At 47.3% G+C, this 22,529-nt stretch overlaps 1 protein-coding gene across 1 annotated transcript in view; it reads right to left on the bottom strand.

Moving 5' to 3' along the window:
- LOC132390668 (bone morphogenetic protein 1-like) overlaps positions 1 to 22,529 on the bottom strand; it is a 308,728-nt gene that overhangs the window by 4,095 nt on the left and 282,104 nt on the right. Inside the window, exons 15-19 of the mRNA XM_059963235.1 lie at positions 22,034 to 22,194; positions 20,448 to 20,628; positions 18,733 to 18,858; positions 12,115 to 12,242; positions 2,892 to 3,105 (exon numbers count right to left, since the gene is read on the bottom strand). Coding sequence (XP_059819218.1) covers positions 2,892 to 3,105; positions 12,115 to 12,242; positions 18,733 to 18,858; positions 20,448 to 20,628; positions 22,034 to 22,194 — 810 coding nt within the window. The remainder of the gene's footprint in view (positions 1 to 2,891; positions 3,106 to 12,114; positions 12,243 to 18,732; positions 18,859 to 20,447; positions 20,629 to 22,033; positions 22,195 to 22,529) is intronic.

A 22,529-nucleotide genomic window follows, 5' to 3' on the forward strand; every position in this document is an offset into this window, starting at 1 on the left:
AAAGAAGTCCTCTCTCTCTCTCTCTCTCTCTCTCTCTCTCTCTCTCACTCTCACACTCACACTCACACACACTCCTCCAGCTTTGGGCTTCAGTCATTGAGCTTTGACTTCCAGACCTCTGATCAACCTTTGGGCTTCAGTCTTTGGTATCGACCCTAGGACTACTTGATGACGTAACCCTTAGCTGACTGACCGACCCTTATGCCTCCTGCTCACATGGAGATCTGATCCTGGGACTCCCTGACAACCACGATGTTCTTCGTCATCCATCAACGTCCTAGCCTTCGAGTGCGAAGCAGAGGCGTGGATGTCGGATCTTTCATTCCTAATTCTAGGAATCATTTCCCTTTCTAACATGGTTTCATCCTTTTCTTGCCTGAAGGGACTGCTCAATTTAGGGCGGCATGGTAGCGTAACACTATAACAGCTCCTAGAATCCAGGTTCAATTCCCACTACTATCTGTCAGCAACTTGTAAGCTCTCCCTGTGATCACAAAGGTTCCTTCCCACAATCCAAAGACATATGGATTCGTAAGTTAATACAAAATGGAGGAATTCAGCAGGTCAGGCAGCATCTATGGAAATGAATAAATAGTCGATGTTTCAGGCTGAGGCCCTTCATTAGGACTGGAAAGGAAGGGGAATGATACCAGAATAAGAAGGTGGTGGAGAGAGAAAGGAGTACAAGCTGGAAGGAGACTGGTCAAACCTGGTGGGTGAGGGAAGGGGATGAAGTAAGAAGCTGGGAGGTGATAGGGGCAGAAATAGACAGAATTTGATAGGAGAAGAGAGTGGACAAAGGGAGGTGAGTTGGAAAAAAAATTATTGGAAGTTGGATGTTGAGAGGATGTTTCCATCGATGAGAGTGTCCAGGATCCAAGCACACTACCTCTGAATAATAGGACATTCCCTTAAAACTGAAATGGGGAAGGTCACCCAGAGGGTGGTGAATCTGTGGAATTTGTTGCCACAGGCCCTCTTTGGGGCCAAGAGGCAGAGATTGGTAAGTTATTGATTGTTAAGGATGTTAAGACTTATGGGAAGAATGAGGTTGAAGAAAAGAACCAGCCATGACTTATGGGAAGAATGGGGTTGAAGAAAAGAACCAGCCATGATTGAGTGGTGGAGCAGACTCAACCGCCCAACCGGCCTAATCCTGCTTCTATGTCTTGTGTCATGTTGGCCACCACACTCCCTACAATACAACATAGTTGACACTGCCTCTGCCTTTCTAGGACCTTTGCAGAAGAGGCAGGTGCAGCAGAACATTCAGACAGACACTCCCCATGTTGCCTATATCTATAGTGTTAGCAGTTTACTGAGTGACAGAGAATTCAATTGAAGATGATGCCAGCGAACAATGCGACCAAAGGCGACATCCTTCAGACAGTTCATGGAATGACTTCTTTTACTTCTTCTTCTTCTCCTTTCAAATATTATTCTGCTGCTATTGGAGTCTATGATTTACATTTCGATGGTGTGTCTTCAGGTCAATTAGGCGACCTGGTGCTTTGCTGTCTCCGAGGGAGCTTGGTGAGGTTTCGAGCGAAGTGTGTGGCCTAGGGGCCAAGAAGCCAGGAGACGGGGCACGAGTCCACGATCAGATCCATTTCTCGCTGACCTTGATGATTAAAGTGTCGAGCAAGATTGAAATCAACAATGTCAAGAGCGAAAGGCGATCGGGAGTTCAACGCCTTCAGCCTGCGAGTGACCAGTTTCTCTCTTGCCCTCGTTCACTGCTCCCAGAGGAAAGTGTCATTGTTTGACTGGTCTCTCTCTCCCTCTCACTCAAAGCTGCCAGAGCCTTGGGAAATGGGCAAGGGCTGATCGATGTGGCTTGTGGATCAGATCGAACAGAACTGAACTGAACATTCCTGGACTGTTCCAACGACTCTGTGGATTGATGTTTTATATTCTGTGCTTTCTTTGTTGTGTGCCTGTCTGTGGGAAGACGATTTTCAGGGTTGTAAACTGCAGGCATACCTTCTCAGAGCACTCTAACTGGTCACCTGTACCTAGCCTGTGGTACGTAGGTGTTCTGTGAATTCTCTTTGCTAACGGAGCAGAGAATGGAACTGAACCTGAAAGCTCGCTTGCTTTCTTGCTTCAGTTTTGGCACCCCAAATCTGCAAGTCTAAAAGGATGCTTAACATTCCATGTCTTTTCAGAGTTTCAAATCCCTTGTGCTGCTCATGAGTCAGTCTGTTCTGTTTTAAGAGTTAGTTAACGTGCTTTCAGTGGAAGTAAACACTGTCAAGTGAAGAGCTGAGGCTCTTCAGTACAATGAATTTCAGTTTCCCATGTAGAGCACCTGAACCTTCAAGCAAGAATTCATGTCCATTCTGAGGACTATAAGAAATTGGCAAACACATCATAAAATTACACAAGTACCATTTTCAGCATTAAAACATTTATGAAAACAATTTCTAAGCATTCTAACCGTCCTCCCCAACTTCGAGGACATCTTCAAAGGCGATGCCTCAAGAAGCCGACATCCATCATTGAGGACCCCCACTACCCAGGACGTACCGTCTTCTCGTTACTACAATCAGAGAAGAGGCACAGAAGCCTGAAGACATGCATTCAGTGTTTTACAGCAGCTTCTTCTCCTCCGTCATCAGATTTCTGAACAGACAATGAACCAACCCCTCAACACTACCTCATTATTTTCCCTCTTCTTGCACTAATTATTTTATTTAATTTTTTCTTGTATTTGTTTCTTATTATAATCTATAGTTTTTTTATGTATTGCTTTGTACTGCTGGCACAAAACTATAAATATGCCAGTGATATTAACCTGATTCTATTACAAATGAACAACAGAATCTGTTCATTCCTAGTATGATTCAGCAAGTGTAATTACATGTTATGTCAGGTTGAAGGCTACTTACCAGAACTGTGAGTAGCCTCAAAGCCTTTCTTCTGCACAGAGTTGTCAGAGAAGAACTTGATAAACATCCTGTTCAAGGTGGAGATCTGGGGTTCCGGTTTCTTACTCCCACAGAACCGCCCAATGACCTTGGCCTTGGCGTCTTTGCCATCAAAAAGCTCCAAGTGATCGTACGCACATTCTTGGTGCTGTTCAATATCCAGCTCGTTGAATGCCTTCAAACCAAACAGAACCAATTAGGATCAGAATCTGGTTTATTGTCACTGACATACGGCATGAAATCTCCCCTGCGGTAGTGCCGAAGCGATAGAACACGATGTTAGGATGACAGTTTAAGCGCGGGGCTGAATCGGAAAGGTCGGGTCCAGGCCCCAGTGTACATCAAAGCGACTGAAACCAATGTTTGGACAGTGAACCAGATTGAAAAGGTCAGGGTGCCAAGGCCCAAAATGGGGGTCAGGACAGTTCAGTTTGCTGTTCCACTCTGTACTGATCTAAGGGTCTGGGGACTCTCTTTGTGAACCAGTTCAGAATGCTGTTTGCTTGTGTTTATGGTCTGCATGCTTTTTTTTTTGTTCTCTGCACATTGGGTATTTGACGGTCTTTTTTTTAAATGGGCTCTTTTGGGTTCCTTTATTTCATGGCTGCCTGCTAGGAGACAAATCTCAAGGTTGTACAATGTATACAAATTTTGGTAATAAATGCACTTTGAGAAGCTGCTCCTAAAAGGCAGAGTGTGTGTATTCAAACTCCTGGACCTCATTCCTGATGGTAGAATCAGGAATCAGCAAGTTTTGGGTGGTGGGGTCCTTAAAGATGGATGCTACCTTTTTGAGGTATTGACAAGTTACCATGTTTTTTTCCCCAAAGGCACACCACTCCCAACTCCCACATCAAGTCCTGTTGCCTTGGCAACTGTAACCTCTCCTTCCTCTCTGTGCCAGCACAGATTCGCAGTATGGTCAGATATTAAATTTCTCTGCTGGACCACCACTCATCATCTACAACGCAACTGTCCGACAGAACAGCTATGACTGACTGTGAGTGGGTTGCTTCAATCTGCCAGCATTGGAGATGCATGGTAGCCACCACCCAGCCACACTGCATACCAATGTACAAAGTGGGTATTTACACAACTAAATTTAAAAAGGATCCAGTGCTTTCCCAGCGTCTCTGACAAATATACTCTTCTCAGGGTTCCAGCTCAATTTTAACTGACATTTCAATGACAAACTCTGCCATCTTCATCAGGGATGTTGCCTGGGCATGTCTAGTTCAGTGCTATATATACCCCTATCATCTGTCCCTCCTGATTGTTTAGTCCTCAACCAATCACATTTCTGCTATTCCACCCTGTTTATAATCAAATTTCAGTTCTTAGTTAGAGCAAGACCTTTCTCTTTGTTAAAGTTCTAATTCTCCAGTCTTATTTCAATGGCTTCTTTCATCAGGCAGTCCCAAAAGCCATTGATCACTGGGCTTCGGCCCTCTCTTCCCTCCCATTCCTGATGATGGGTCTCGGCCCGAAACGTTGGCTACTCTTTTCTCACGGATGCTGCCTGACCTGCTGAGTTCTTCCAGCGTTGTGTACGTATCCTGAAAGCCATTGGCAAGGCGCATTGACAGGTGCCATCAAAGTCAATCCTATGAGCACTGGGAATGCAATGTTCTGCTACCACTGATTTCTCCCAGTAACTCAGATGGATGCAGCTCCTGTGCTCCTTGATGTGGCTTTCCACAGTATGGTCAATATACACTGCTCCTCATTCACACGAAATATTGTAAGCACCAGCTGTCCTGAGTCCCGGGTCATTTTTGACTCACATAAACTGGGATTTGTGCTTCCTTATGGGTTTGTGGATGGTGTTAATCCAGTATTTCTTCAGAATCCTGACAATCCTTCCAGAAGAATACAGGGAGTTAGGAAGGAAGCTGAGAAGCAGGACCTCAAGGCTAGGAATCTCAGGATTTCTGCCTGTGCCATGTGACAGTGAGGATAGCAATAGAATGAGGTGACAAATAAATGCATGGCTGAAGAATTAGAACAGGGGACAGGGATTCAGATATCTGGATAATTGGGAACTCTTCTGGGGCAGTTGAGCCCTGTACAAAAAGGGCAAGTTGCACTTGAAGCTGAGAGGGGCCAATATTTTTGCAGGCAGGTTTACTAAAGTCTTTATTAAACTAATATGGCAGGGGGATGGGAACCAGTATGAAAGAGCTGAGGATGAGCCAGCTGGTTTGCAAATAGACGATGGGTGTAATATGAACGTAAGGAAGGACAAGCCATTGATTGGGTATAAATGGAGACAGAGCAAAGAGCTAAGTTGTACCACAGAGGCAACATTCAAAAGGGCAAAGAATGCAGGACTGACGGTGCTGTATTTAAATACGTGTAGCATTCGGAATAGGGTGGACGAACACATGGCGCAATTAGAGATTGATCAGTGTGACGTTGTGGGCATCACTGAGTCCTGGCTGAAAGAAGGCTGTGGTTGGGAGCTTAATATCAAAGGATGTACTTTGTATCGAAAGGACAGGCAGGTAGGCATAAGCAGTGGTGTGGCTCTGTTGGTAAAAGATGGAATTACATCTTTATAAAGAGGTGACATAGGGTCAGAGAATGTCAAATATTTGTGGATGAAGTTAAGAAACTGCAAAACAAAACCATTATGGGAATCATAAATAGGCCTCCAAATAGAAGCCAAGATATGGAGTTGAGATTACAAAGGGAGCTGGGAAAGGTGTGTAATAAGGGTAATGAGACAATTGTAATTGGGGATTTCAAAATGCAAGGGGATTGGGAAAATCAGGTTGGTGTTGGTTCACACGAGAGGGAATTTGTTGAATGCCTACAAGATGGTTTTTTAGAGCAGTTTGTCCTCGAGCCTAGTCGGGAAAAGGCCATCTTAGATTGGGTGTTGTGTAATAACCCAGATCTTCATAGAAATCTTAATGTAAAGGAACCTTTAGGAGGCAGTGATCACAATATGATTGAATTCATACTGCAATTTCAGAGGGTGAAGCATAAATCAGATGTATCAGTAACAGTGAATAAATGGAATTACAGAGGCACAAGAGAGGAGCTTGCCCAGGTGGATTGGAGGAGGATACTGGCGGGGATGACAGCAGAGCAGAGATGGCTGAAATTTCAGGGGATGGTTCACAAGGCACAGTATAGATATGTCCCACAGAGGAAATAGTTCTCTAATGGCGGGGGTAGCCAACCGTGGCAGACAAAAGAAGTTAAGGACTTCATAAAAGCCAAGGAAAAGGCATATAAGGTAGCAAAAGTGAATGGGAAGTTGGATGATTCGGAAGTTTTTAAAATGCAACAAAAGACAACTAAAAAAGCTGTAAGAATACATACACAATGCTGGAAGAACTCAGCAGGTCAGGCAGCATCCGTGAGAAAAGAGTAACCAACATTTCCGGCCGAGACCCTTCATCAGGAATGGTGGGGAAGGGTCTCGGCCTGAAACATTGGCTACACTTTTCTCACGGATGCTGCCTGACCTGCTGAGTTCTTCCAGCGTTGTGTACGTATTCTTTGATCCACAGCATCTGCAGTTGTATTTTTGTGTAAAAAAGCTGTAAGAAGGGAAAAGACCAAATATGCGAGCAAATTAGCCAAAAATATATAGCAGGTTACTAGAAGTTTTTCCAGTTGTATAAAGAATAAAAGGAAGGTGAGAGTTAATGACTTTGTGCCAAAGTTTGCGGATGATATGAAGACAGGTGGAGGGGTAGGTACTGCTGAGGGATTTCAGGATTTCAGCAAATTGTTAGAATGGGTGAAAAAGTGGCACCTGGAATGCAGTGTTGGGAAATACACGATAATGCATTTTGGTAAAAGGAACAATAGTGGGAAATATTATCTAAAATAGGAAGAAAATTCAAACAGCAGAGGTGCAAAGGGAGTTAGGAGTCCTCGTGCAAGACTCCCAGAAGGTTAATTTACAGGCTGAGTCTGTGGTGAAGAAGGCAAGTACAACGTTGGCATTTATTTCAATGAGAATAGAATATAAAAGCAAGGAGAAAATGCTGAGCCTTTACAAGACACTAGTCAGGCCACACTTTGAGTATTGTCAACAGTTTTGAGCCCCATATCTCAAAAAGAATGTATTGTCATTGGAGAGAGGCCAGAGGGGTTTCACAAGGCTGATTCTGGGAATGAAGGGGTTAACATATGAGGAGTATTTGGCAGCTTTTGGCCTGTACTCACTGGAATTTAGAAGAACATGGGGCGGTGGGGGGGAGGTCTCATTGAAATCTCCCAAATGTTGAAAGGACTAGACAGGGTTAAGGTGGAGAGGAGGTGGTATCCAGAAATTGAGGGTATAGCCCCAAAACTATGGGGTGCCCTTTTGGAACAAAGGTTAGGAGGATTATTTTAGCCAGAGAGTAGTGAATCAGTGGAATGCGGTAGAGCCCAAGTCTGTGTGTATATTTAAGGCGCAAGTTGGGTTTTCTGATCTGTCGGGGCATCAACAAATTTGGTGAATTGGCAGGTGTATAGTGTTGAGTGGGGTCCAGGGTCAGCCATGGTGGATCGGGGTGGAGCAGACTTGATGGGCTGAGTGGCCTATTTCTACTCCTATGTCTTATGGTCTAAACCATGGAAATATAGGGAAGAGGGGCAGTAGCAACAGCTTCCTCCTCACTGTTAAGTTTCCTGGTTGTGCCATCGTCCCTTTCATGTGGCGCATATTGTCGCACAGTGGAAACCTGATAATAGATTTTGGAAGAGAATTAGGCCATTCAGGCCATCAAGTCTACTCTGCCTTCCCATCAAAGCTGATTGATCATTGCACTTGTTTGTTCTACAGTGAAAATATGCAAGGAAATGAATCTCAGGGAGTAAATGGTGATATATACAAAGGTACTTGAATAGTAAATTGATTTTGAACTTGGAGTTTTGATCTATTTTCCCTCTCACCCCTTAGGTATTAAGGATTAAACTGTTAACCACACTTCATCATCAAAAAAAAAGTTCCAAGTAAATTTATTATAAAATCACAGTGTATATGTCACCATTTACTACTGACATGCATTTCCCTGTGGGCATTCACAAGAAAAACAAAGTACAATAAAATCTAAGAAAAAATTATATAAACAGAAGGCCGACAAACAACTGATGTGCAAAAAAGAAGATAAGCGATGAAATAACTGAGAATATGAGTTGTAGAGTCCTTGAGAGTGGGTTATGGAATCAGGTCAGAGTTCAGGTGAGTGAAGTTATCCAAGCAGGTTCAGGAGCCTGATGGTTGTGGGGTGATAACTGTTCCTGAACCTGGTGGTGTGGGACCTGATGGTTGTGGGGTGATAACTGTTCCTGAACCTGGTGGTGTGGGACCTGATGGTTGTGGGGTGATAACTGTTCCTGAACCTGGTGGTGTGGGACCTGATGGTTGAGGGGTAACTGTTCCTGAACCTGGTGGTATGGGAGCTGATGGTTGAGGGGTAATAACTGTTCCTGAACCTGGTGGTGTGGGTCCTGATGGTTGAGGGTAATAACTGTTCCTGAACCTGGTGGTGTGGGACCTGATGGTTGAGGGTAATAACTGTTCCTGAACCTGGTGGTGTGGGACCTGATGGTTGAGGGGTAATAACTGTTCCTGAACCTGGTGGTGTGGGACCTGATAGTTGAGGGATAATAACTGTTCCTGAACCTGGTGGTGTGGAACCTGATGGTTGAGGGGTAATAGCTGTTCCTGAACCTGGTGGTGTGGGTCCTGATGGTTGAGGGGCAATAACTGTTCCTGAACCTGGTGGTGTGGGACCTGATGGTTGAGGGGTAATAACTGTTCCTGAACCTGGTAGTGTGGAACCTGATGGTTGAGGGGTAATAGCTTCCTAAACCTGGTGGTGAGGGACCTGATGGTTGAGGGGTAATAACTGTTCCTGAACCTGGTGGTGTGGGACCTGATGGTTGAGGGGTAATAACTGTTCCTGAACCTGGTGGTGTGGGACCTGATGGTTGAGGGGTAATAACTGTTCCTGAACCTGGTGGTGTGGGTCCTGATGGTTGTGGGCTAATAACTGTTCCTGAACCTGGTGGTGTGGGACCTGATAGTTGAGGGGTAATAACTGTTCCTGAACCTGGTGGTGTGGGGCCTGATGGTTGAGGGGTAATAACTGTTCCTGAACCTGGTGGTGTGGAACCTGATGGTTGAGGGGTAATATCTGTTCTTGAACCTGGAGGTTTGGGACCTGATGGTTGAGGGGTAATAACTGTTCCTGAACCAGGTGGTGTGGGACCTGATGGTTGAGGGGTAATAACTGTTCCTGAACCTGGTGGTGTGGGACCTGATGATTGAGGGGTAATAACTGTTCCTGAACCTGGTGGTGTGGGACCTGATGGTTGAGGGGTAATAACTGTTCCTGAACCTGGTGGTGTGGGACCTGATGGTTGAGGGGTAATAATTGTTCCTGACACAAAAATAACTCTTTAATAACTTCTCTTCACTACCTCTTCACTTCTTCAATAACTTCCAATTCCCCAGCCCCGATCCTTTCATTTTTACCATGGATGTTCAATCCTTATACACCTCCATCCCCCATCAAGACAGCCTCAAAGCCCTCCACTACATTTTGGATAACAGACCCCACCAGTTCCCCAGCACCACCACACTCCTCTGGTTGGCGGAGCTTGTTCTAACTCTCAAAAACTTCTCCTTTGGATCTTCCCACTTTCTCCAGATCAGGGGCGTAGCCATGGGCACTCGCATGGGCCCAGCTATGCCTGCCTCTTCGTGGGTTATGTGGAACAGTCTATGCTCCAAATCTATACTGGAACCACTCCCCAACTTTTCCTCCGCTACATTGATGCTGAGCTCGTCAATTTAATCAACTTTGCTCCTAACTTTCACCCAGCCCTTAAATTCACTTGGTCCATCTCAGACACTTCTCTCCCCTTTCTTGATCTCTCGGTCTCCATCTCTGGAGATAGACTGTCCACTGACATCGTCTATAAACCCACTGACTCCCATAACTATCTTGACTATACCTCTTCCCACCCTGCCAAATGCAAAAATGCCATTCTCTATTCCCAGTTCCTCCGTCTCCGCCGCATCTGCTCCTAGGATGAGGCTTTCCATTCCAGGACTTCTCAAATGTCCTCTTTCTTTCAGGATTGTGGTTTCCCTTCTGGCTTCATCAAAGATGCCCTCACCCGCATCTCCTCCACCACCTGCACTTCAGCCCTTAACCCATCCTCCCGTCACCACAACAGGGACAGGGTTCCCCTTGTCCTCACCTACCACCCCTCCAGCCTCCGGATCCAACACATTATCCTCCGCAACTTCCACCACCTTCAACAGGACCCCACCACCAAGCACATCTTTCCCTCCCTACCCGTCTCAGCTTTTCGCAGGGATCGTTCCCTCCGCGACTACCTGGTCCACACGTCCCTCCCCACAGAACTCCCACCTGGCACTTATCCCTGTAAGCACAAATGCTACACCTGTCCCCACACCTCCCCCCTTACCACCATTCCAGGCCCCAGACAGTCCTTCCAGGTGAGGCAACACTTCACCTGTGAATCTGCTGGAGTTGTCTATTGCATCCGGTGCGGCCTCCTCTACATCGGCGAGACCCGACGCAGATTGGGAGACCACTTCGTCGAGCACCTCTGCTCCGTCCGTCACAATAAACGGGATCTCCCAGTTGCCACCCACTTTCAACTCTGCCTCTCATTCCCATTCGGATATGTCCATACATGGCCTCCTCTACTGCCATGATGAGGCCAAACTCCGGTTGGAGGAGCAACACCTCATCTACCGTCTGGGTAGCCTCCAGCCTGGTGGTATGAACATTGAATTCTCCAATTTCCAGTAATTCCCTCACCCTCCCCCTTCCCCTATCCCAGGTCCCTCTCTGCCTCTCTCCCCTTTCAACTTTCTGCTCCTTTACCTCTATAGTTCTTTCATGCTTATCTTCTCCCCCCTTTATCCTTCCTCTGATTGGTTCTCCACGACGTCTCTAGCCCTTCCCCCTCCCCTATCTCTATTACTGGGCTTCGGCCCTCTCTTCCCCCCCCCCCATTCCTGATGAAGGGTCTCGGCCCGAAACGTTGGCTACTCTTTACTCACGGATGCTGCCTGACCTACTGAGTTCTTCCAGCGTCATGTACATATTCTCTAACTGTTCCTGAACCTGGTGGTGTGGGACCTGATGGTTGAGGGGTAACAACTGTTCCTGAACCTGGTGGTGTGGGACCTGATAGTTGAGGGGTAATAACTGTTCCTGAACCTGGTGGTGTGGGATGTAATACTCCTGTATCTACTACCCGATGGTGGTAGTGAGGAGACAGAATGTAGAATGTGCAAGCTGATACAGACTGTACCCAAGGATAGGATTGAACCTGGAGACCCAGTCTCCTGTGACTCCGTCTTCCTTCAATGTCATTGCAACCATTAAAGATGGTGGATGTCAACAGATTGGTTGTATAGAGAAATACTCATCTTTTATCCAAGCCTCACTCTGACGCTGAACCCTTATTAACCCCTTCTACACTCAGTGGCCACCTGATTAGGTATACCTGTCCACCTACTTGTTATTGCAAACATCTAATCAGCCAATCTTGTGACAGAAACTCAACACATAAAAGCATGCAGACATGGTCAAAGTTCAAAGTACATATATGTCACCATATACAATTCTGAGATTCATTTTTGCAGGCATATACAGTAACTCCAAGAAACACAATAGAATCAATGAAAGACTGCACCCAACAGGACAGCCAAACAACCAATTTGCAAAAGTCAACAACCTGATGAACACCAAACGTCGGAATGGGAAAGAAACGTGATCGAAGTGACCACGGAATGATTGTTGGTGCCAGATGGGGTGGTTTGAGTATCTCAGAAACTGCTGATCTGCTGGGATTTTCACACACAACAGTCTGTAGAGTTCACAGAGAATGGTGTGAGAAACAAAAAGCACCCAGTGAGCAGCAGTTCTGTGGGTGAAACCGCCTTGTTAATGAGAGAGGCCAGAGGAGAACAGCCAGACTGGTTCAAACTGACAGTAACCACAAGTAACCACACGTAACAACAGTGGCGTACAGAAGAGCATCTCTGAATGTCGAAACTTGAAATGGATGGGCTCCAGCAGCAGAAAACAAGAACATACGGAAATACACTTAATGGCCACTTTATTAGGGACAGGAGGCACCCGATAAAATGGCCACTGATTGCACGTTGGCTAAGCTCATTTCTTACCAGTTTCACGCGATGCCCAGGTGTGGTTACAATCTCCCAGGTACACTCCTTGCGGCTGGTGTACTTGTCAGGCCAGTTAGGACTGGTGATGATCCCAGAAACACTGTTGATTTTGTGCTCACACCCGGCTGCAAGCAATCACACAATGACATGTCAGTTCCCACCACTGAGTTAGTCCTTGCAATCCCAAGATGCATCCAGCCTACCACTTACTCGAGAGCAACATCTACAGAGTATAAAGAGCTAAATGAGGGAGCCGTTGGAAACCACTGTTTTTTTAAACAATACTTTTTATAAAATTTGTACTTTTTAACAAACCCATGCATTTTTCACACTCACAGGCAGAAAGCGGCACAGCAGCTAAACTAATGGTTTGTCACCTTTCTCACTTTCCATTGGTGCATTACCCATCTGGTGTAATTGTTTTAATTTTGTAGCCTAGTAACTAAGTTATTTCTATCTAAGGAATTTCTCTTATCTAGAAAAGTGAAAGATTTTTCAGAAACTCTATCCTTTGTCTTACACCCTTCAGCAATAATTCCCTCTAAGCATCGTTTCTCAGCTCTTCATTTAGTTTGCATTGTATTTGTATGGTTTTTTTACTCTAAAATAAACTGAAATCTTGGAATTAAGACTGCCCGTCATTCCTGACTCCCGGAAGAAGCTGAAGGATGAGAAGATGAGCAGTGAGCTAACAGTGTGGTCAGGTAAGGACCACTCCAGCTGCAGGTGGAAAATCATACTTACTGGTACTCGTGAACTATTCCCATATTATGATGACCAGGAATCTTTTATGGACATTCGACTCAAAGAGCAAGGATCACTATTATTTGCCATATACATTTACGTGTACAAGTTAGTACCCCTTATCCATAAGAACATAAGATATAGGAGCAGAAGTAGGCCATTCGGTCCATCCAATTCTTCCAGTCATCCCCACTCCCCTGTTTTCTCCCCATATCCTTTATTTACCCTTTATGTACGTAAAAATCTTTTCCTTCGTAATGACCTTCTTAGTTTCCTTCTGCAAGTTTTTAAATCCTTCCCAATCCTCTATCTTCCAACTAGCTCTGGCTTCCTTGTATGCCCTCTTTTTGCTTTTACTTTGGCTCTGACGTCACTTATCAGCCACAGTAGTGTCCTTCTTCCATTTGAAATTCTTTTCTTATTTGGAATGTGTCTGTCTTGCACTTCCCTCGTTTTTCGCAGAAACTCCAGCCATTGCTGCTCTGCTGTCCTTCCTGCTAGTGGAACTTTCCAGTCAACCTTGGCCAGTTCCTCTCTCATGCCACTGTAATTTCCTTTATTCCACTGAAATACCAACACAGTGGAATTTAGTTTCTCCTACTCAAATTTCAAAGTGAACTTGATCATATTGTAATCACTGCTCCCTAGTGTTCCTTAACCTTAAGCTCTCTAATCACTTCCAGATCATTGCACAACACCCAATCCAGCACAGCCGATCCCCTAATAGACTCAACAACAAGCTGTTCTAAAAAGCCTTCCCTTCGACATTCTTGGGGCCAGAAGCATTTTGGATTTTGGAATATATAATGATATATATACAAAATACTGTGCAAAAGTCTAAGACACACATATATATAGGGTGCCTAAAATATTTGCATAGTACTGTTGTAGTTTTATGTATTGTGCTGTTCTGCTATCACACAAAAAAAAACAAATTTCATGACATCTGTGAGTGATGGTAAACCTGATTCTGCTATGTGTCTCTGTTAGGGCCTGAGAGTGGGAAGGGGCCAGGGAGAGAGGAATCATGGTTGGGAAAGGGGGAAGGGCAAAGGGACGGAGTGGAAAGCACAAGAGAGACATTCTGTAAGGATCAATAATCAATTGTTTGGTATCAAATAACCTTGCCTGCTTTCTCAGGGCTGGGTGTGTCTGCATCTGTGCCAACCCCTGCACCTGGCACTCCTCTGCCACCTGTCCCACACTCCTCCTGCAGTGCTGCACATGCCAGATTTATAAACTTACCCTCTGCCCCACAATGACCAATACAGCACCGTGCAAAAGTCTTGGGCATCCGAGCTACTGTACATACGTATATTAGGAATTGCTGTGGTGTGTTGGCGAGACACGCAACATTCAATAATTACAAAGAATTATATAAAATAAAGTTAGATATACAAATATGGAATAAAATGTAAGTAAATACATAAATGGCAACATATATTTACAATGTAAATAGAATTGTAATAGGTAGTTTAAAGTGTTCACATTGCAGTGACGGGGTAATAGACAGAGTGGGTGGGGGGGCTCACTAGAATGGTTGATCAGATTAACTGTCTGGGAGAAGGAACTTTTAAGGAGGCATGAAATTTTTGTTTTAATAGCCCTATAGAGCTTTCCAGAACAGAGCTTTTGGGAAAGGCAATTTGCAGGCTGGGTAGTGTCCATAATGATTATTTTCCGGCTCATTTCTTTGTTCTAGACTTACAGAAGTTTCCAGTACAAAGCTTATGGTGCATAAGTGAACACAGCAAATGTCATTCAGAAATCGCTGGTGAAGTGGGTACCATCATTTTCAAGGTCAATAACAAAGGTGCAGAACTGCTCAACAACATCACCCACCTTCCTTGAACCACACAGAGGCTCACAGTACTCCCCATCCTCGTTATATGCGTCTTCGTACTATGCGGATTCACAGTTATGTGAGGAACCTATTTCTACCAACGTATGTGCGTCCAAAACTGACAGTTATGCGAGGAGCTCTGCTTTCCTGCCAATACAAGTCAGGTGTGCGCGCCTCACAGTTTCACTCCCGCCAGTCTCATATTGGTTTTGGCAAGGTGTGGATGTGCGATCTTGCGCTCTTAAACTTCTGTTGGTTTTACCTGTGGTGCAGTGATTTTGTGCTTGAAATATTTAACTATGCCTCCTAAGCGTCCGATGTCATGTCCTGGGCCATCAGCCAAGCGGCAGAGAAACGCTTTAACACTTGAAAAAAAGTTGGAAATTATAAACAGCGCGGCATCAGCTGAAGGTAGCACAGCTCTGGGACGCTACTGCCTGGAACAGAATTTTGTCTTTAAAGTTTTTCTGTAGCTTGACAATGCGCCAGCCCATCCTAAACATTTGGGCAGCATTCATCGTAATATAACAGTGCATTTCCTGCTGCCTAACACAACATCGCTGATTCAGCCACTCAACCAAGGCGTGATCCACATTTAAGTTTTTTTTTACGGTGATCTACCTCTCAGATGCTGCAAGCAACAGACGATTTTGAAAATGTCGGCAGTTTACCAACAGTGGGGGAATGGTGGAAGTCAGAACACTTAGCACAAATGGTGATGGACCTGGACCCAAGTTTAGAACGGAGTCAGCATTTCAGTCGTTCCCTGCTGTCAACCCTTCTTCCCTACAAGCAAATTTATGCTGAGAAACAAAATGTTGACAAGCAAACAACCCTCACCACTTTCTTCAAACCGGTGTCATCTCCTGCTGCAATTCTGTGGGTCTTTGTTCACCCCTTGCTGTGCTCGATGTCCACCTTATCCATGTAAAGCTGCCCAACACCACAACACTCACTCATCTCCCAGAGCGAACACACCCGCCACTGTTGGTGAGTACTGTACACCCTAGTATGTTAACTTTCTATGATTTATTATGTTGAATATTACCTTAAATTGGTGAAATATAATCTAAATCTTGTCTGTGATACTGGTTTTGTGTCGTATTGATATGAAAATGTGAATAAATTACAGATAAAAGATATTTAGCAAGCCTCTGGAATGCATCCCTATTTTCTCCATTTAAATAATTATTCGCATTATATGATTTCACATTATGTGTTGACTGCAAGGAACATATCCCCAGCATATAACAAGGATAGGGTGCACCACCCACCTTGCACCGTACGGGGGGTCAGAGCTGTCGACAATCACCCACCCACCTTGCACTGTACAGGGGGTCAGAGCTGTCGACAATCACCCTCCCACCTTGCACCGTACGGGGGGTCAGAGCTGTCGACAATCACCCTCCCACCTTGCACCGTACAGAGGGTCAGAGCTGTCGACAATCACCCTCCCACCTTGCACCGTACGGAGGGTCAGAGCTGTCGACAATCACCCTCCCACCTTGCACCATACAGGGGGTCAGAGCTGTCGACAATCATCCTCCCACCTTGCACCGTACGGAGGGTCAGAGCTGTCGACAATCACCCTCCCACCTTGCACCGTACAGAGGATCAGAGCTGTCGACAATCACCCTCCCACCTTGCACCGTACAGGGGGTCAGCACTGTCGACAATCACCCTCCCACCTTGCACCGTACAGGGGGTCAGAGCTGTCGACAATCACCCTCCCACCTTGCACCGTACAGGGGGTCAGCACTGTCGACAATCACCCTCCCACCTTGCACCGTACAGAGGGTCAGAGCTGTCGACAATCACCCTCCCACCTTGCACCGTACAGAGGGTCAGAGCTGTCGACAATCACCCTCCCACCTTGCACCGCATAGGGGGTCAGAGCTGTCGACAATCACCCTCCCACCTTGCACCATACAGGGGGTCAGAGCTGTCGACAATCACCCTCCCACCTTGCACCGTACAGGGGGTCAGAGCTGTCGACAATCACCCTCCCACCTTGCACCGTACAGAGGGTCAGAGCTGTCGACAATCACCCTCCCACCTTGCACCGTACAGAGGGTCAGAGCTGTCGACAATCACCCTCCCATCTTGCACCGTACAGGGGGTCAGCACTGTCGACAATCACCCTCCCATCTTGCACCGTACAGGGGGTCAGCACTGTCGACAATCACCCACCCACCTTGCACCGTACAGGGGGTCAGAGCTGTCGACAATCACCCTCCCACCTTGCACCGTACAGGGGGTCAGAGCTGTCGACAATCACCCTCCCACCTTGCACCATACAGGGGGTCAGAGCTGTCGACAATCACCCTCCCACCTTGCACCGTACAGAGGGTCAGAGCTGTCGACAATGACCCTCCCACCTTGCACTGTACAGGGGGTCAGAGCTGTCGACAATCACCCACCCACCTTGCACTGTACAGGGGGTCAGAGCTGTCGACAATCACCCTCCCACCTTGCACTGTACAGGGGGTCAGAGCTGTCGACAATCACCCTCCCACCTTGCACCGTACAGGGGGTCAGCACTGTCGACAATCACCCTCCCACCTTGCACCGTACAGGGGGTCAGCACTGTCGACAATCACCCTCCCACCTTGCACCGTACAGGGGGTCAGAGCTGTCGACAATCACCCACCCACCTTGCACCGTACGGGGGGTCAGAGCTGTCGACAATCACCCTCCCACCTTGCACCGTACAGAGAGTCAGAGCTGTCGACAATGACCCACCCACCTTGCACTGCACAGGGGGTCAGAGCTGTCGACAATCACCCACCCACCTTGCACCGTACAGAGGGTCAGAGCTGTCGACAATCACCCACCCACCTTGCACCGTAGAGGGGGTCAGAGCTGTCGACAATCACCCACCCACCTTGCACCGTATGGGGGTCAGAGCTGTCGACAATCACCCTCCCATCTTGCACCGTACGGGGGGTCAGAGCTGTCGACAATCACCCTCCCACCTTGCACCGTACAGAGGGTCAGCACTGTCGACAATCACCCTCCCTCCTTGCACCGTACAGGGGGTCAGCACTGTCGACAATCACCCTCCCACCTTGCACCGTACGGAGGGTCAGCACTGTCGACAATCACCCTCCCACCTTGCACCGTACAGGGGGTCAGAGCTGTCGACAATCACCCACCCACCTTGCACCGTACAGAGGGTCAGGGCTGCCGACAATCACCCTCCCACCTTGCACCGTACGGGGGGTCAGAGCTGTCGACAATCACCCACCCACCTTGCACCGTATGGGGGGTCAGAGCTGTCGACAATCACCCACCCACCTTGCACCGTACGGGGGGTCAGAGCTGTCGACAATCACCCACCCACCTTGCACCGTACGGGGGGTCAGAGCTGTCGACAATCACCCACCCACCTTGCACCGTACAGAGGGTCAGCACTGTCGACAATCACCCTCCCACCTTGCACCGTACAGGGGGTCAGAGCTGTCGACAATGACCCTCCCACCTTGCACCGTACAGGGGGTCAGAGCTGTCGACAATCACCCACCCACCTTGCACCGTACAGAGGGTCAGCACTGTCGACAATCACCCTCCCACCTTGCACCGTACAGGGGGTCAGAGCTGTCGACAATGACCCTCCCACCTTGCACCGTACAGGGGGTCAGAGCTGTCGACAATCACCCACCCACCTTGCACCGTACAGAGGGTCAGCACTGTTGACAATCACCCTCCCACCTTGCACCGCACAAAGGATCAGAGCTGTCGACAATCACCCTCCCACCTTGCACCGTACAGAGGGTCAGAGCTGTCGACAATCACCCTCCCACCTTGCACCGTACAGAGGGTCAGAGCTGTCGACAATCACCCTCCCACCTTGCACCGCATAAAGGATCAGAGCTGTCGACAATCACCCTCCCACCTTGCACCGTACAGGGGGTCAGAGCTGTCGACAATGACCCACCCACCTTGCACCGTACGGGGGTCAGAGCTGTCGACAATCACCCTCCCACCTTGCACCGTACAGGGGGTCTGAGCTGTCGACAATCACCCACCTTCTTTGCAGTCATGCTTGTTTTCATGCAGCACGAAGCCGCTGCGGCACTGACAGGAGTAACTCCCAAAGGTGTTAACACACTCGTGCTGACAACCGCCATTTTCCTTTGAACACTCATCTTTGTCTGAAGGATAGGAGCAAAAAGAAAATTGAAGTCACAGTCCAGTAAAACTGCAAACTCAGCACAAATTATCAGCTGTTGCCCAGGGTGGTAATGGCTACTATGAGTGGACATAGTTTAAAGATGATTGGAGGAAAGTTTGTGGAGGGGTGAACGTTAAAGTAAGTTTTTTCACGCAGTGAGTGATAGGAGCATGGGACACAGCGCTCGCACTGGTTGCAGAAGCAGGTGCATTAAGGATACTTAAGGGATTCTTAGATACCCTCTGGAATGACAGGAAAACGAAGTTGGAAAGGGTTAGATCGGGGTTCCCAACAGTTAATGGGAGAGGTCCATGGCATTAGCAAGGTTGGGAACTCCAGGGTAAGACTGATTTGGGAGTAGGCTAACATTGTGGGCAGTAGGACCTGGAGAGTACTGTATCATTTTATGCTCTATGTTTAAAATGAGGAAAGGGTTAGATTGATCTTAGTGTAGGCTAAAAGGTCGGCACAACATTGTGGGCCGAAGGGCCTGCACGGTGCTGTACAGATCCGTGTTCATGTTTTACAGCTGGCATTAGAGTCACAGAGCAATACCACACAGACAGGTGCCCTTCGGCCCAACCAGTCCATTCCGATAATGGTGCCCACCCAGCTGGTCCCATCTTCCTGCATTTAGTCCATAACCACCTCAGTCCCACCCCTCCAAGTGCTTCTTAAATGAAACTATTGTACTGGAGGGTGGCAGGGTGGAGGTATGCCTCTACCAATGGAGGTGTGAGGTGCTCCTACCTTCTGCTGGCCTGCAGGTCACCCTCGGGCAAGGTGTAGCACCTGCTTAGCCCCCTGATCAGGGTCACGTGAAGCCACGGGAGCAGGTGGTGGATGGTCGTATGAGCAGCCGGTGCAGATCACAAGTCCTGGTTATGTGACCACTGACACCAGGCAGACAATCTCTGAAGAGTATTGATAATGGCTGGGGGTCACCTGTCTTATAAAGACACTGCCCAGAAGAAGGCAATGGCAAACCACTTTTGTAGAAAAATTTGCCAAGAACAATCATGGTTATGAATAAGATCATGATCACCCACATCATACGACACAGCACATCATGCTGGTGATGAATGTATCTGCCTCAACTACTCCCACAAGAATGCAGCTCGTTCTGTCTACTCACTACCCGCTGAGTGGAAAGGTTGGCCCTCAGGTACCCTCTGATCTTTAAGGCAGGTGTCAGGGGAAAGAAAGGCAAGCACAAGGGAGGGAGGTGAAATCTGCCATCCGAGGGTCTTGGAAACGGGTGGCAGGAGGATCTCCCCGGGCAGACTGCCTCGCAATGTTTAAAGGCTATGTTCGTGCCCGGGTAAATATTGAAAAAGAACAGGCGCAGTCCACAGCGGCCTTGGAGGAGTTTCGAGACCGTGGGCTCCGCGGGGTGTAAATGCCGTCGTGGATAGAGATGGCAACATTTTGGTGTAATGTCTATTGTCTATTTGCAGTGAAGTAATTGTGTTTGCCACTGTTTTGTATATATTGTATAGCACCGATATTTGTAATAAAGGATTTTGTAATAAAAAAAAGGGAGGGAGGTTTAATGTCAACATTACGTACCAGAAAAGAAGTGGGCCTTGAAACCTTTCTTGGAAACGGTGTTGTCAGATTTGAACTCTATCCTCATGTTGTTGTACTGGGACGTGATGACTTCGGGTTTCTCTGCTCCGCAGAACTTCCCGTGCAGCTTCGAGTCGGCTGAGAGGCCGCTACGCACTTCCACAAAATCGTACTTACAGACCTGCGCACCAGCATCGTTCAAGTCAGAGGAACGCAGAATGCACCACATCAGAACACGAGGGCGTGGCAAGCAGAGCACAGCACCTAAAGTATCTGTACCTCCCTCCAGAGCAGGGGCTCCCGATCTTTATTAAGCCATGGACCAATACCATCCAGCAAGGGGTTCGCAGATCCCTGATTGAGAATCCTTGCTCGAGCCCCAAGTTTCCATGAGATCACATGACTAAATATGAGGTGTTGCTCCTCCCACCTGAGAATGACCTCACCATTGCAGCCCAGGAGGCCGTAGACAGACATGATAGAATAGGAGTGGGTACCCTCCAACCTGATGGCATGATCGTTGATTTCTCTAACCTACAGTAATCTTCTCTTCTTCCATTCCCCTCTCTAGCTCCCTTCATACCCCTTCTCTTCTCAGATGCCTATTAAACACCCCCCTCCAGTACCCCTCCTCCTTCCTTTTCTCCCATGGTCCTCTTGACACTTCCATCAGATTCCTCCCTTTACCTCCTCCACCTCTCACCTCCCTCTTCTTATTTCATCCCGCTTTTCCTCCCCACCTTGTCCCATTTATCACCTTTCAGCTTGTACTCCTTCCCCTCCTCCCCTTCGTTCTCCAATCGCGATGAAGGGTCTCGGCCCGAAACATCTACCGCTTATCCCTCTCCATAGACGCTGCCTGACTTGCTGAGTTCCTCCAGCACTTTGTGGGTGTTCCTGCACAGCTGTCAATGCCAGATTCCCATCAGCGGCATAAACAGGGATCAACATTACATGGGAGATTTACTTAGCACATGTATATTGATACATACAGTGAAATATGTATTTTGCGTTAACAACCAACACACTCTGAGGATGTGTTGGGGGCAGCCCACAAGTATCGCTATGCTTCTGGCACCAAATAGCATGGGAATTGCAAAGGGTTCATCTTTGCACTTGTCGAATATCTTCAGCACTGCTACCTAGGCCTTGAGCATATGTGAACTAGCTGCAGAGACCTTGATTATGACTGTGGGTATACAATATGGCGAGACTATGAGGGTAGAGGTTGTATTCCCATTGAAATTCCTCCTCATGCACATTCCACATACATACTGTGCTCTGTCTAAAAGAAGTCAACTCTCAGATTCCTATTAAATCTCTCACCTTAAACCTGTGCCCTCTAGTTCTCAATTCCCCAACCCCTAGGAAAAAGACTGAGTGTATCCTCCCCCTTCCATCCTATCTATGCCCCTCCCACTGAGGCACAATCTCCCACCGCCCCTCCGTATAGTCAGGTTCAAGTTCATGCCAAATTAATTGTCATTCAACCATACAAACCTCTGGGGCCGAAGTACAAAATACAAAACGCGCAGAGCACACATAGTTACAGTAGCATGAACAGTCACCAAATAGTATAGACTCACATCGTTGCCCTCAATCTCGAAGAACTCAAACTGCAGGGAGATGCGGTACTGAGTCGGAGCCACCACTTGCCAGACACAGTTCTTGTTGGGTGGGTATTCTTTCGGCCACCCAGGGCTGGTTATTGAGCCGTTGAGCTTGGTAAGAAAACCACCACATGCAGCTGCAGTTGGCAAAACACAGATTGGGAATTACGCTCACAGTTGTGTCTTGGAAGGGGCAAACGTCCAGCTCACTGCCCCTCTACACTGCAGGGCTGCAAGGCCACGCAGTAACTGAAATGCTCCCGTGCATATCGCCTTTGTTGCCGCACATCTGGAATTTTCTTTGATATAATGCTAATATCATATTGAAATTATCTTAATATACAGTATTGTGCAAAAATCTTAGGCTCTCTAGATTTTTTAAATAGTTTCAGATGGTACGGCCTCCTCAGAGCCCTGATCTCAAGATAATCAAGGCTGTCTGTCTGAGATTACCCGGAGAGACAGAAGCGAG

This window comes from Hypanus sabinus, chromosome 1 (assembly GCF_030144855.1).
Source record: "Hypanus sabinus isolate sHypSab1 chromosome 1, sHypSab1.hap1, whole genome shotgun sequence".
Lineage (NCBI taxonomy): Eukaryota > Metazoa > Chordata > Chondrichthyes > Myliobatiformes > Dasyatidae > Hypanus > Hypanus sabinus.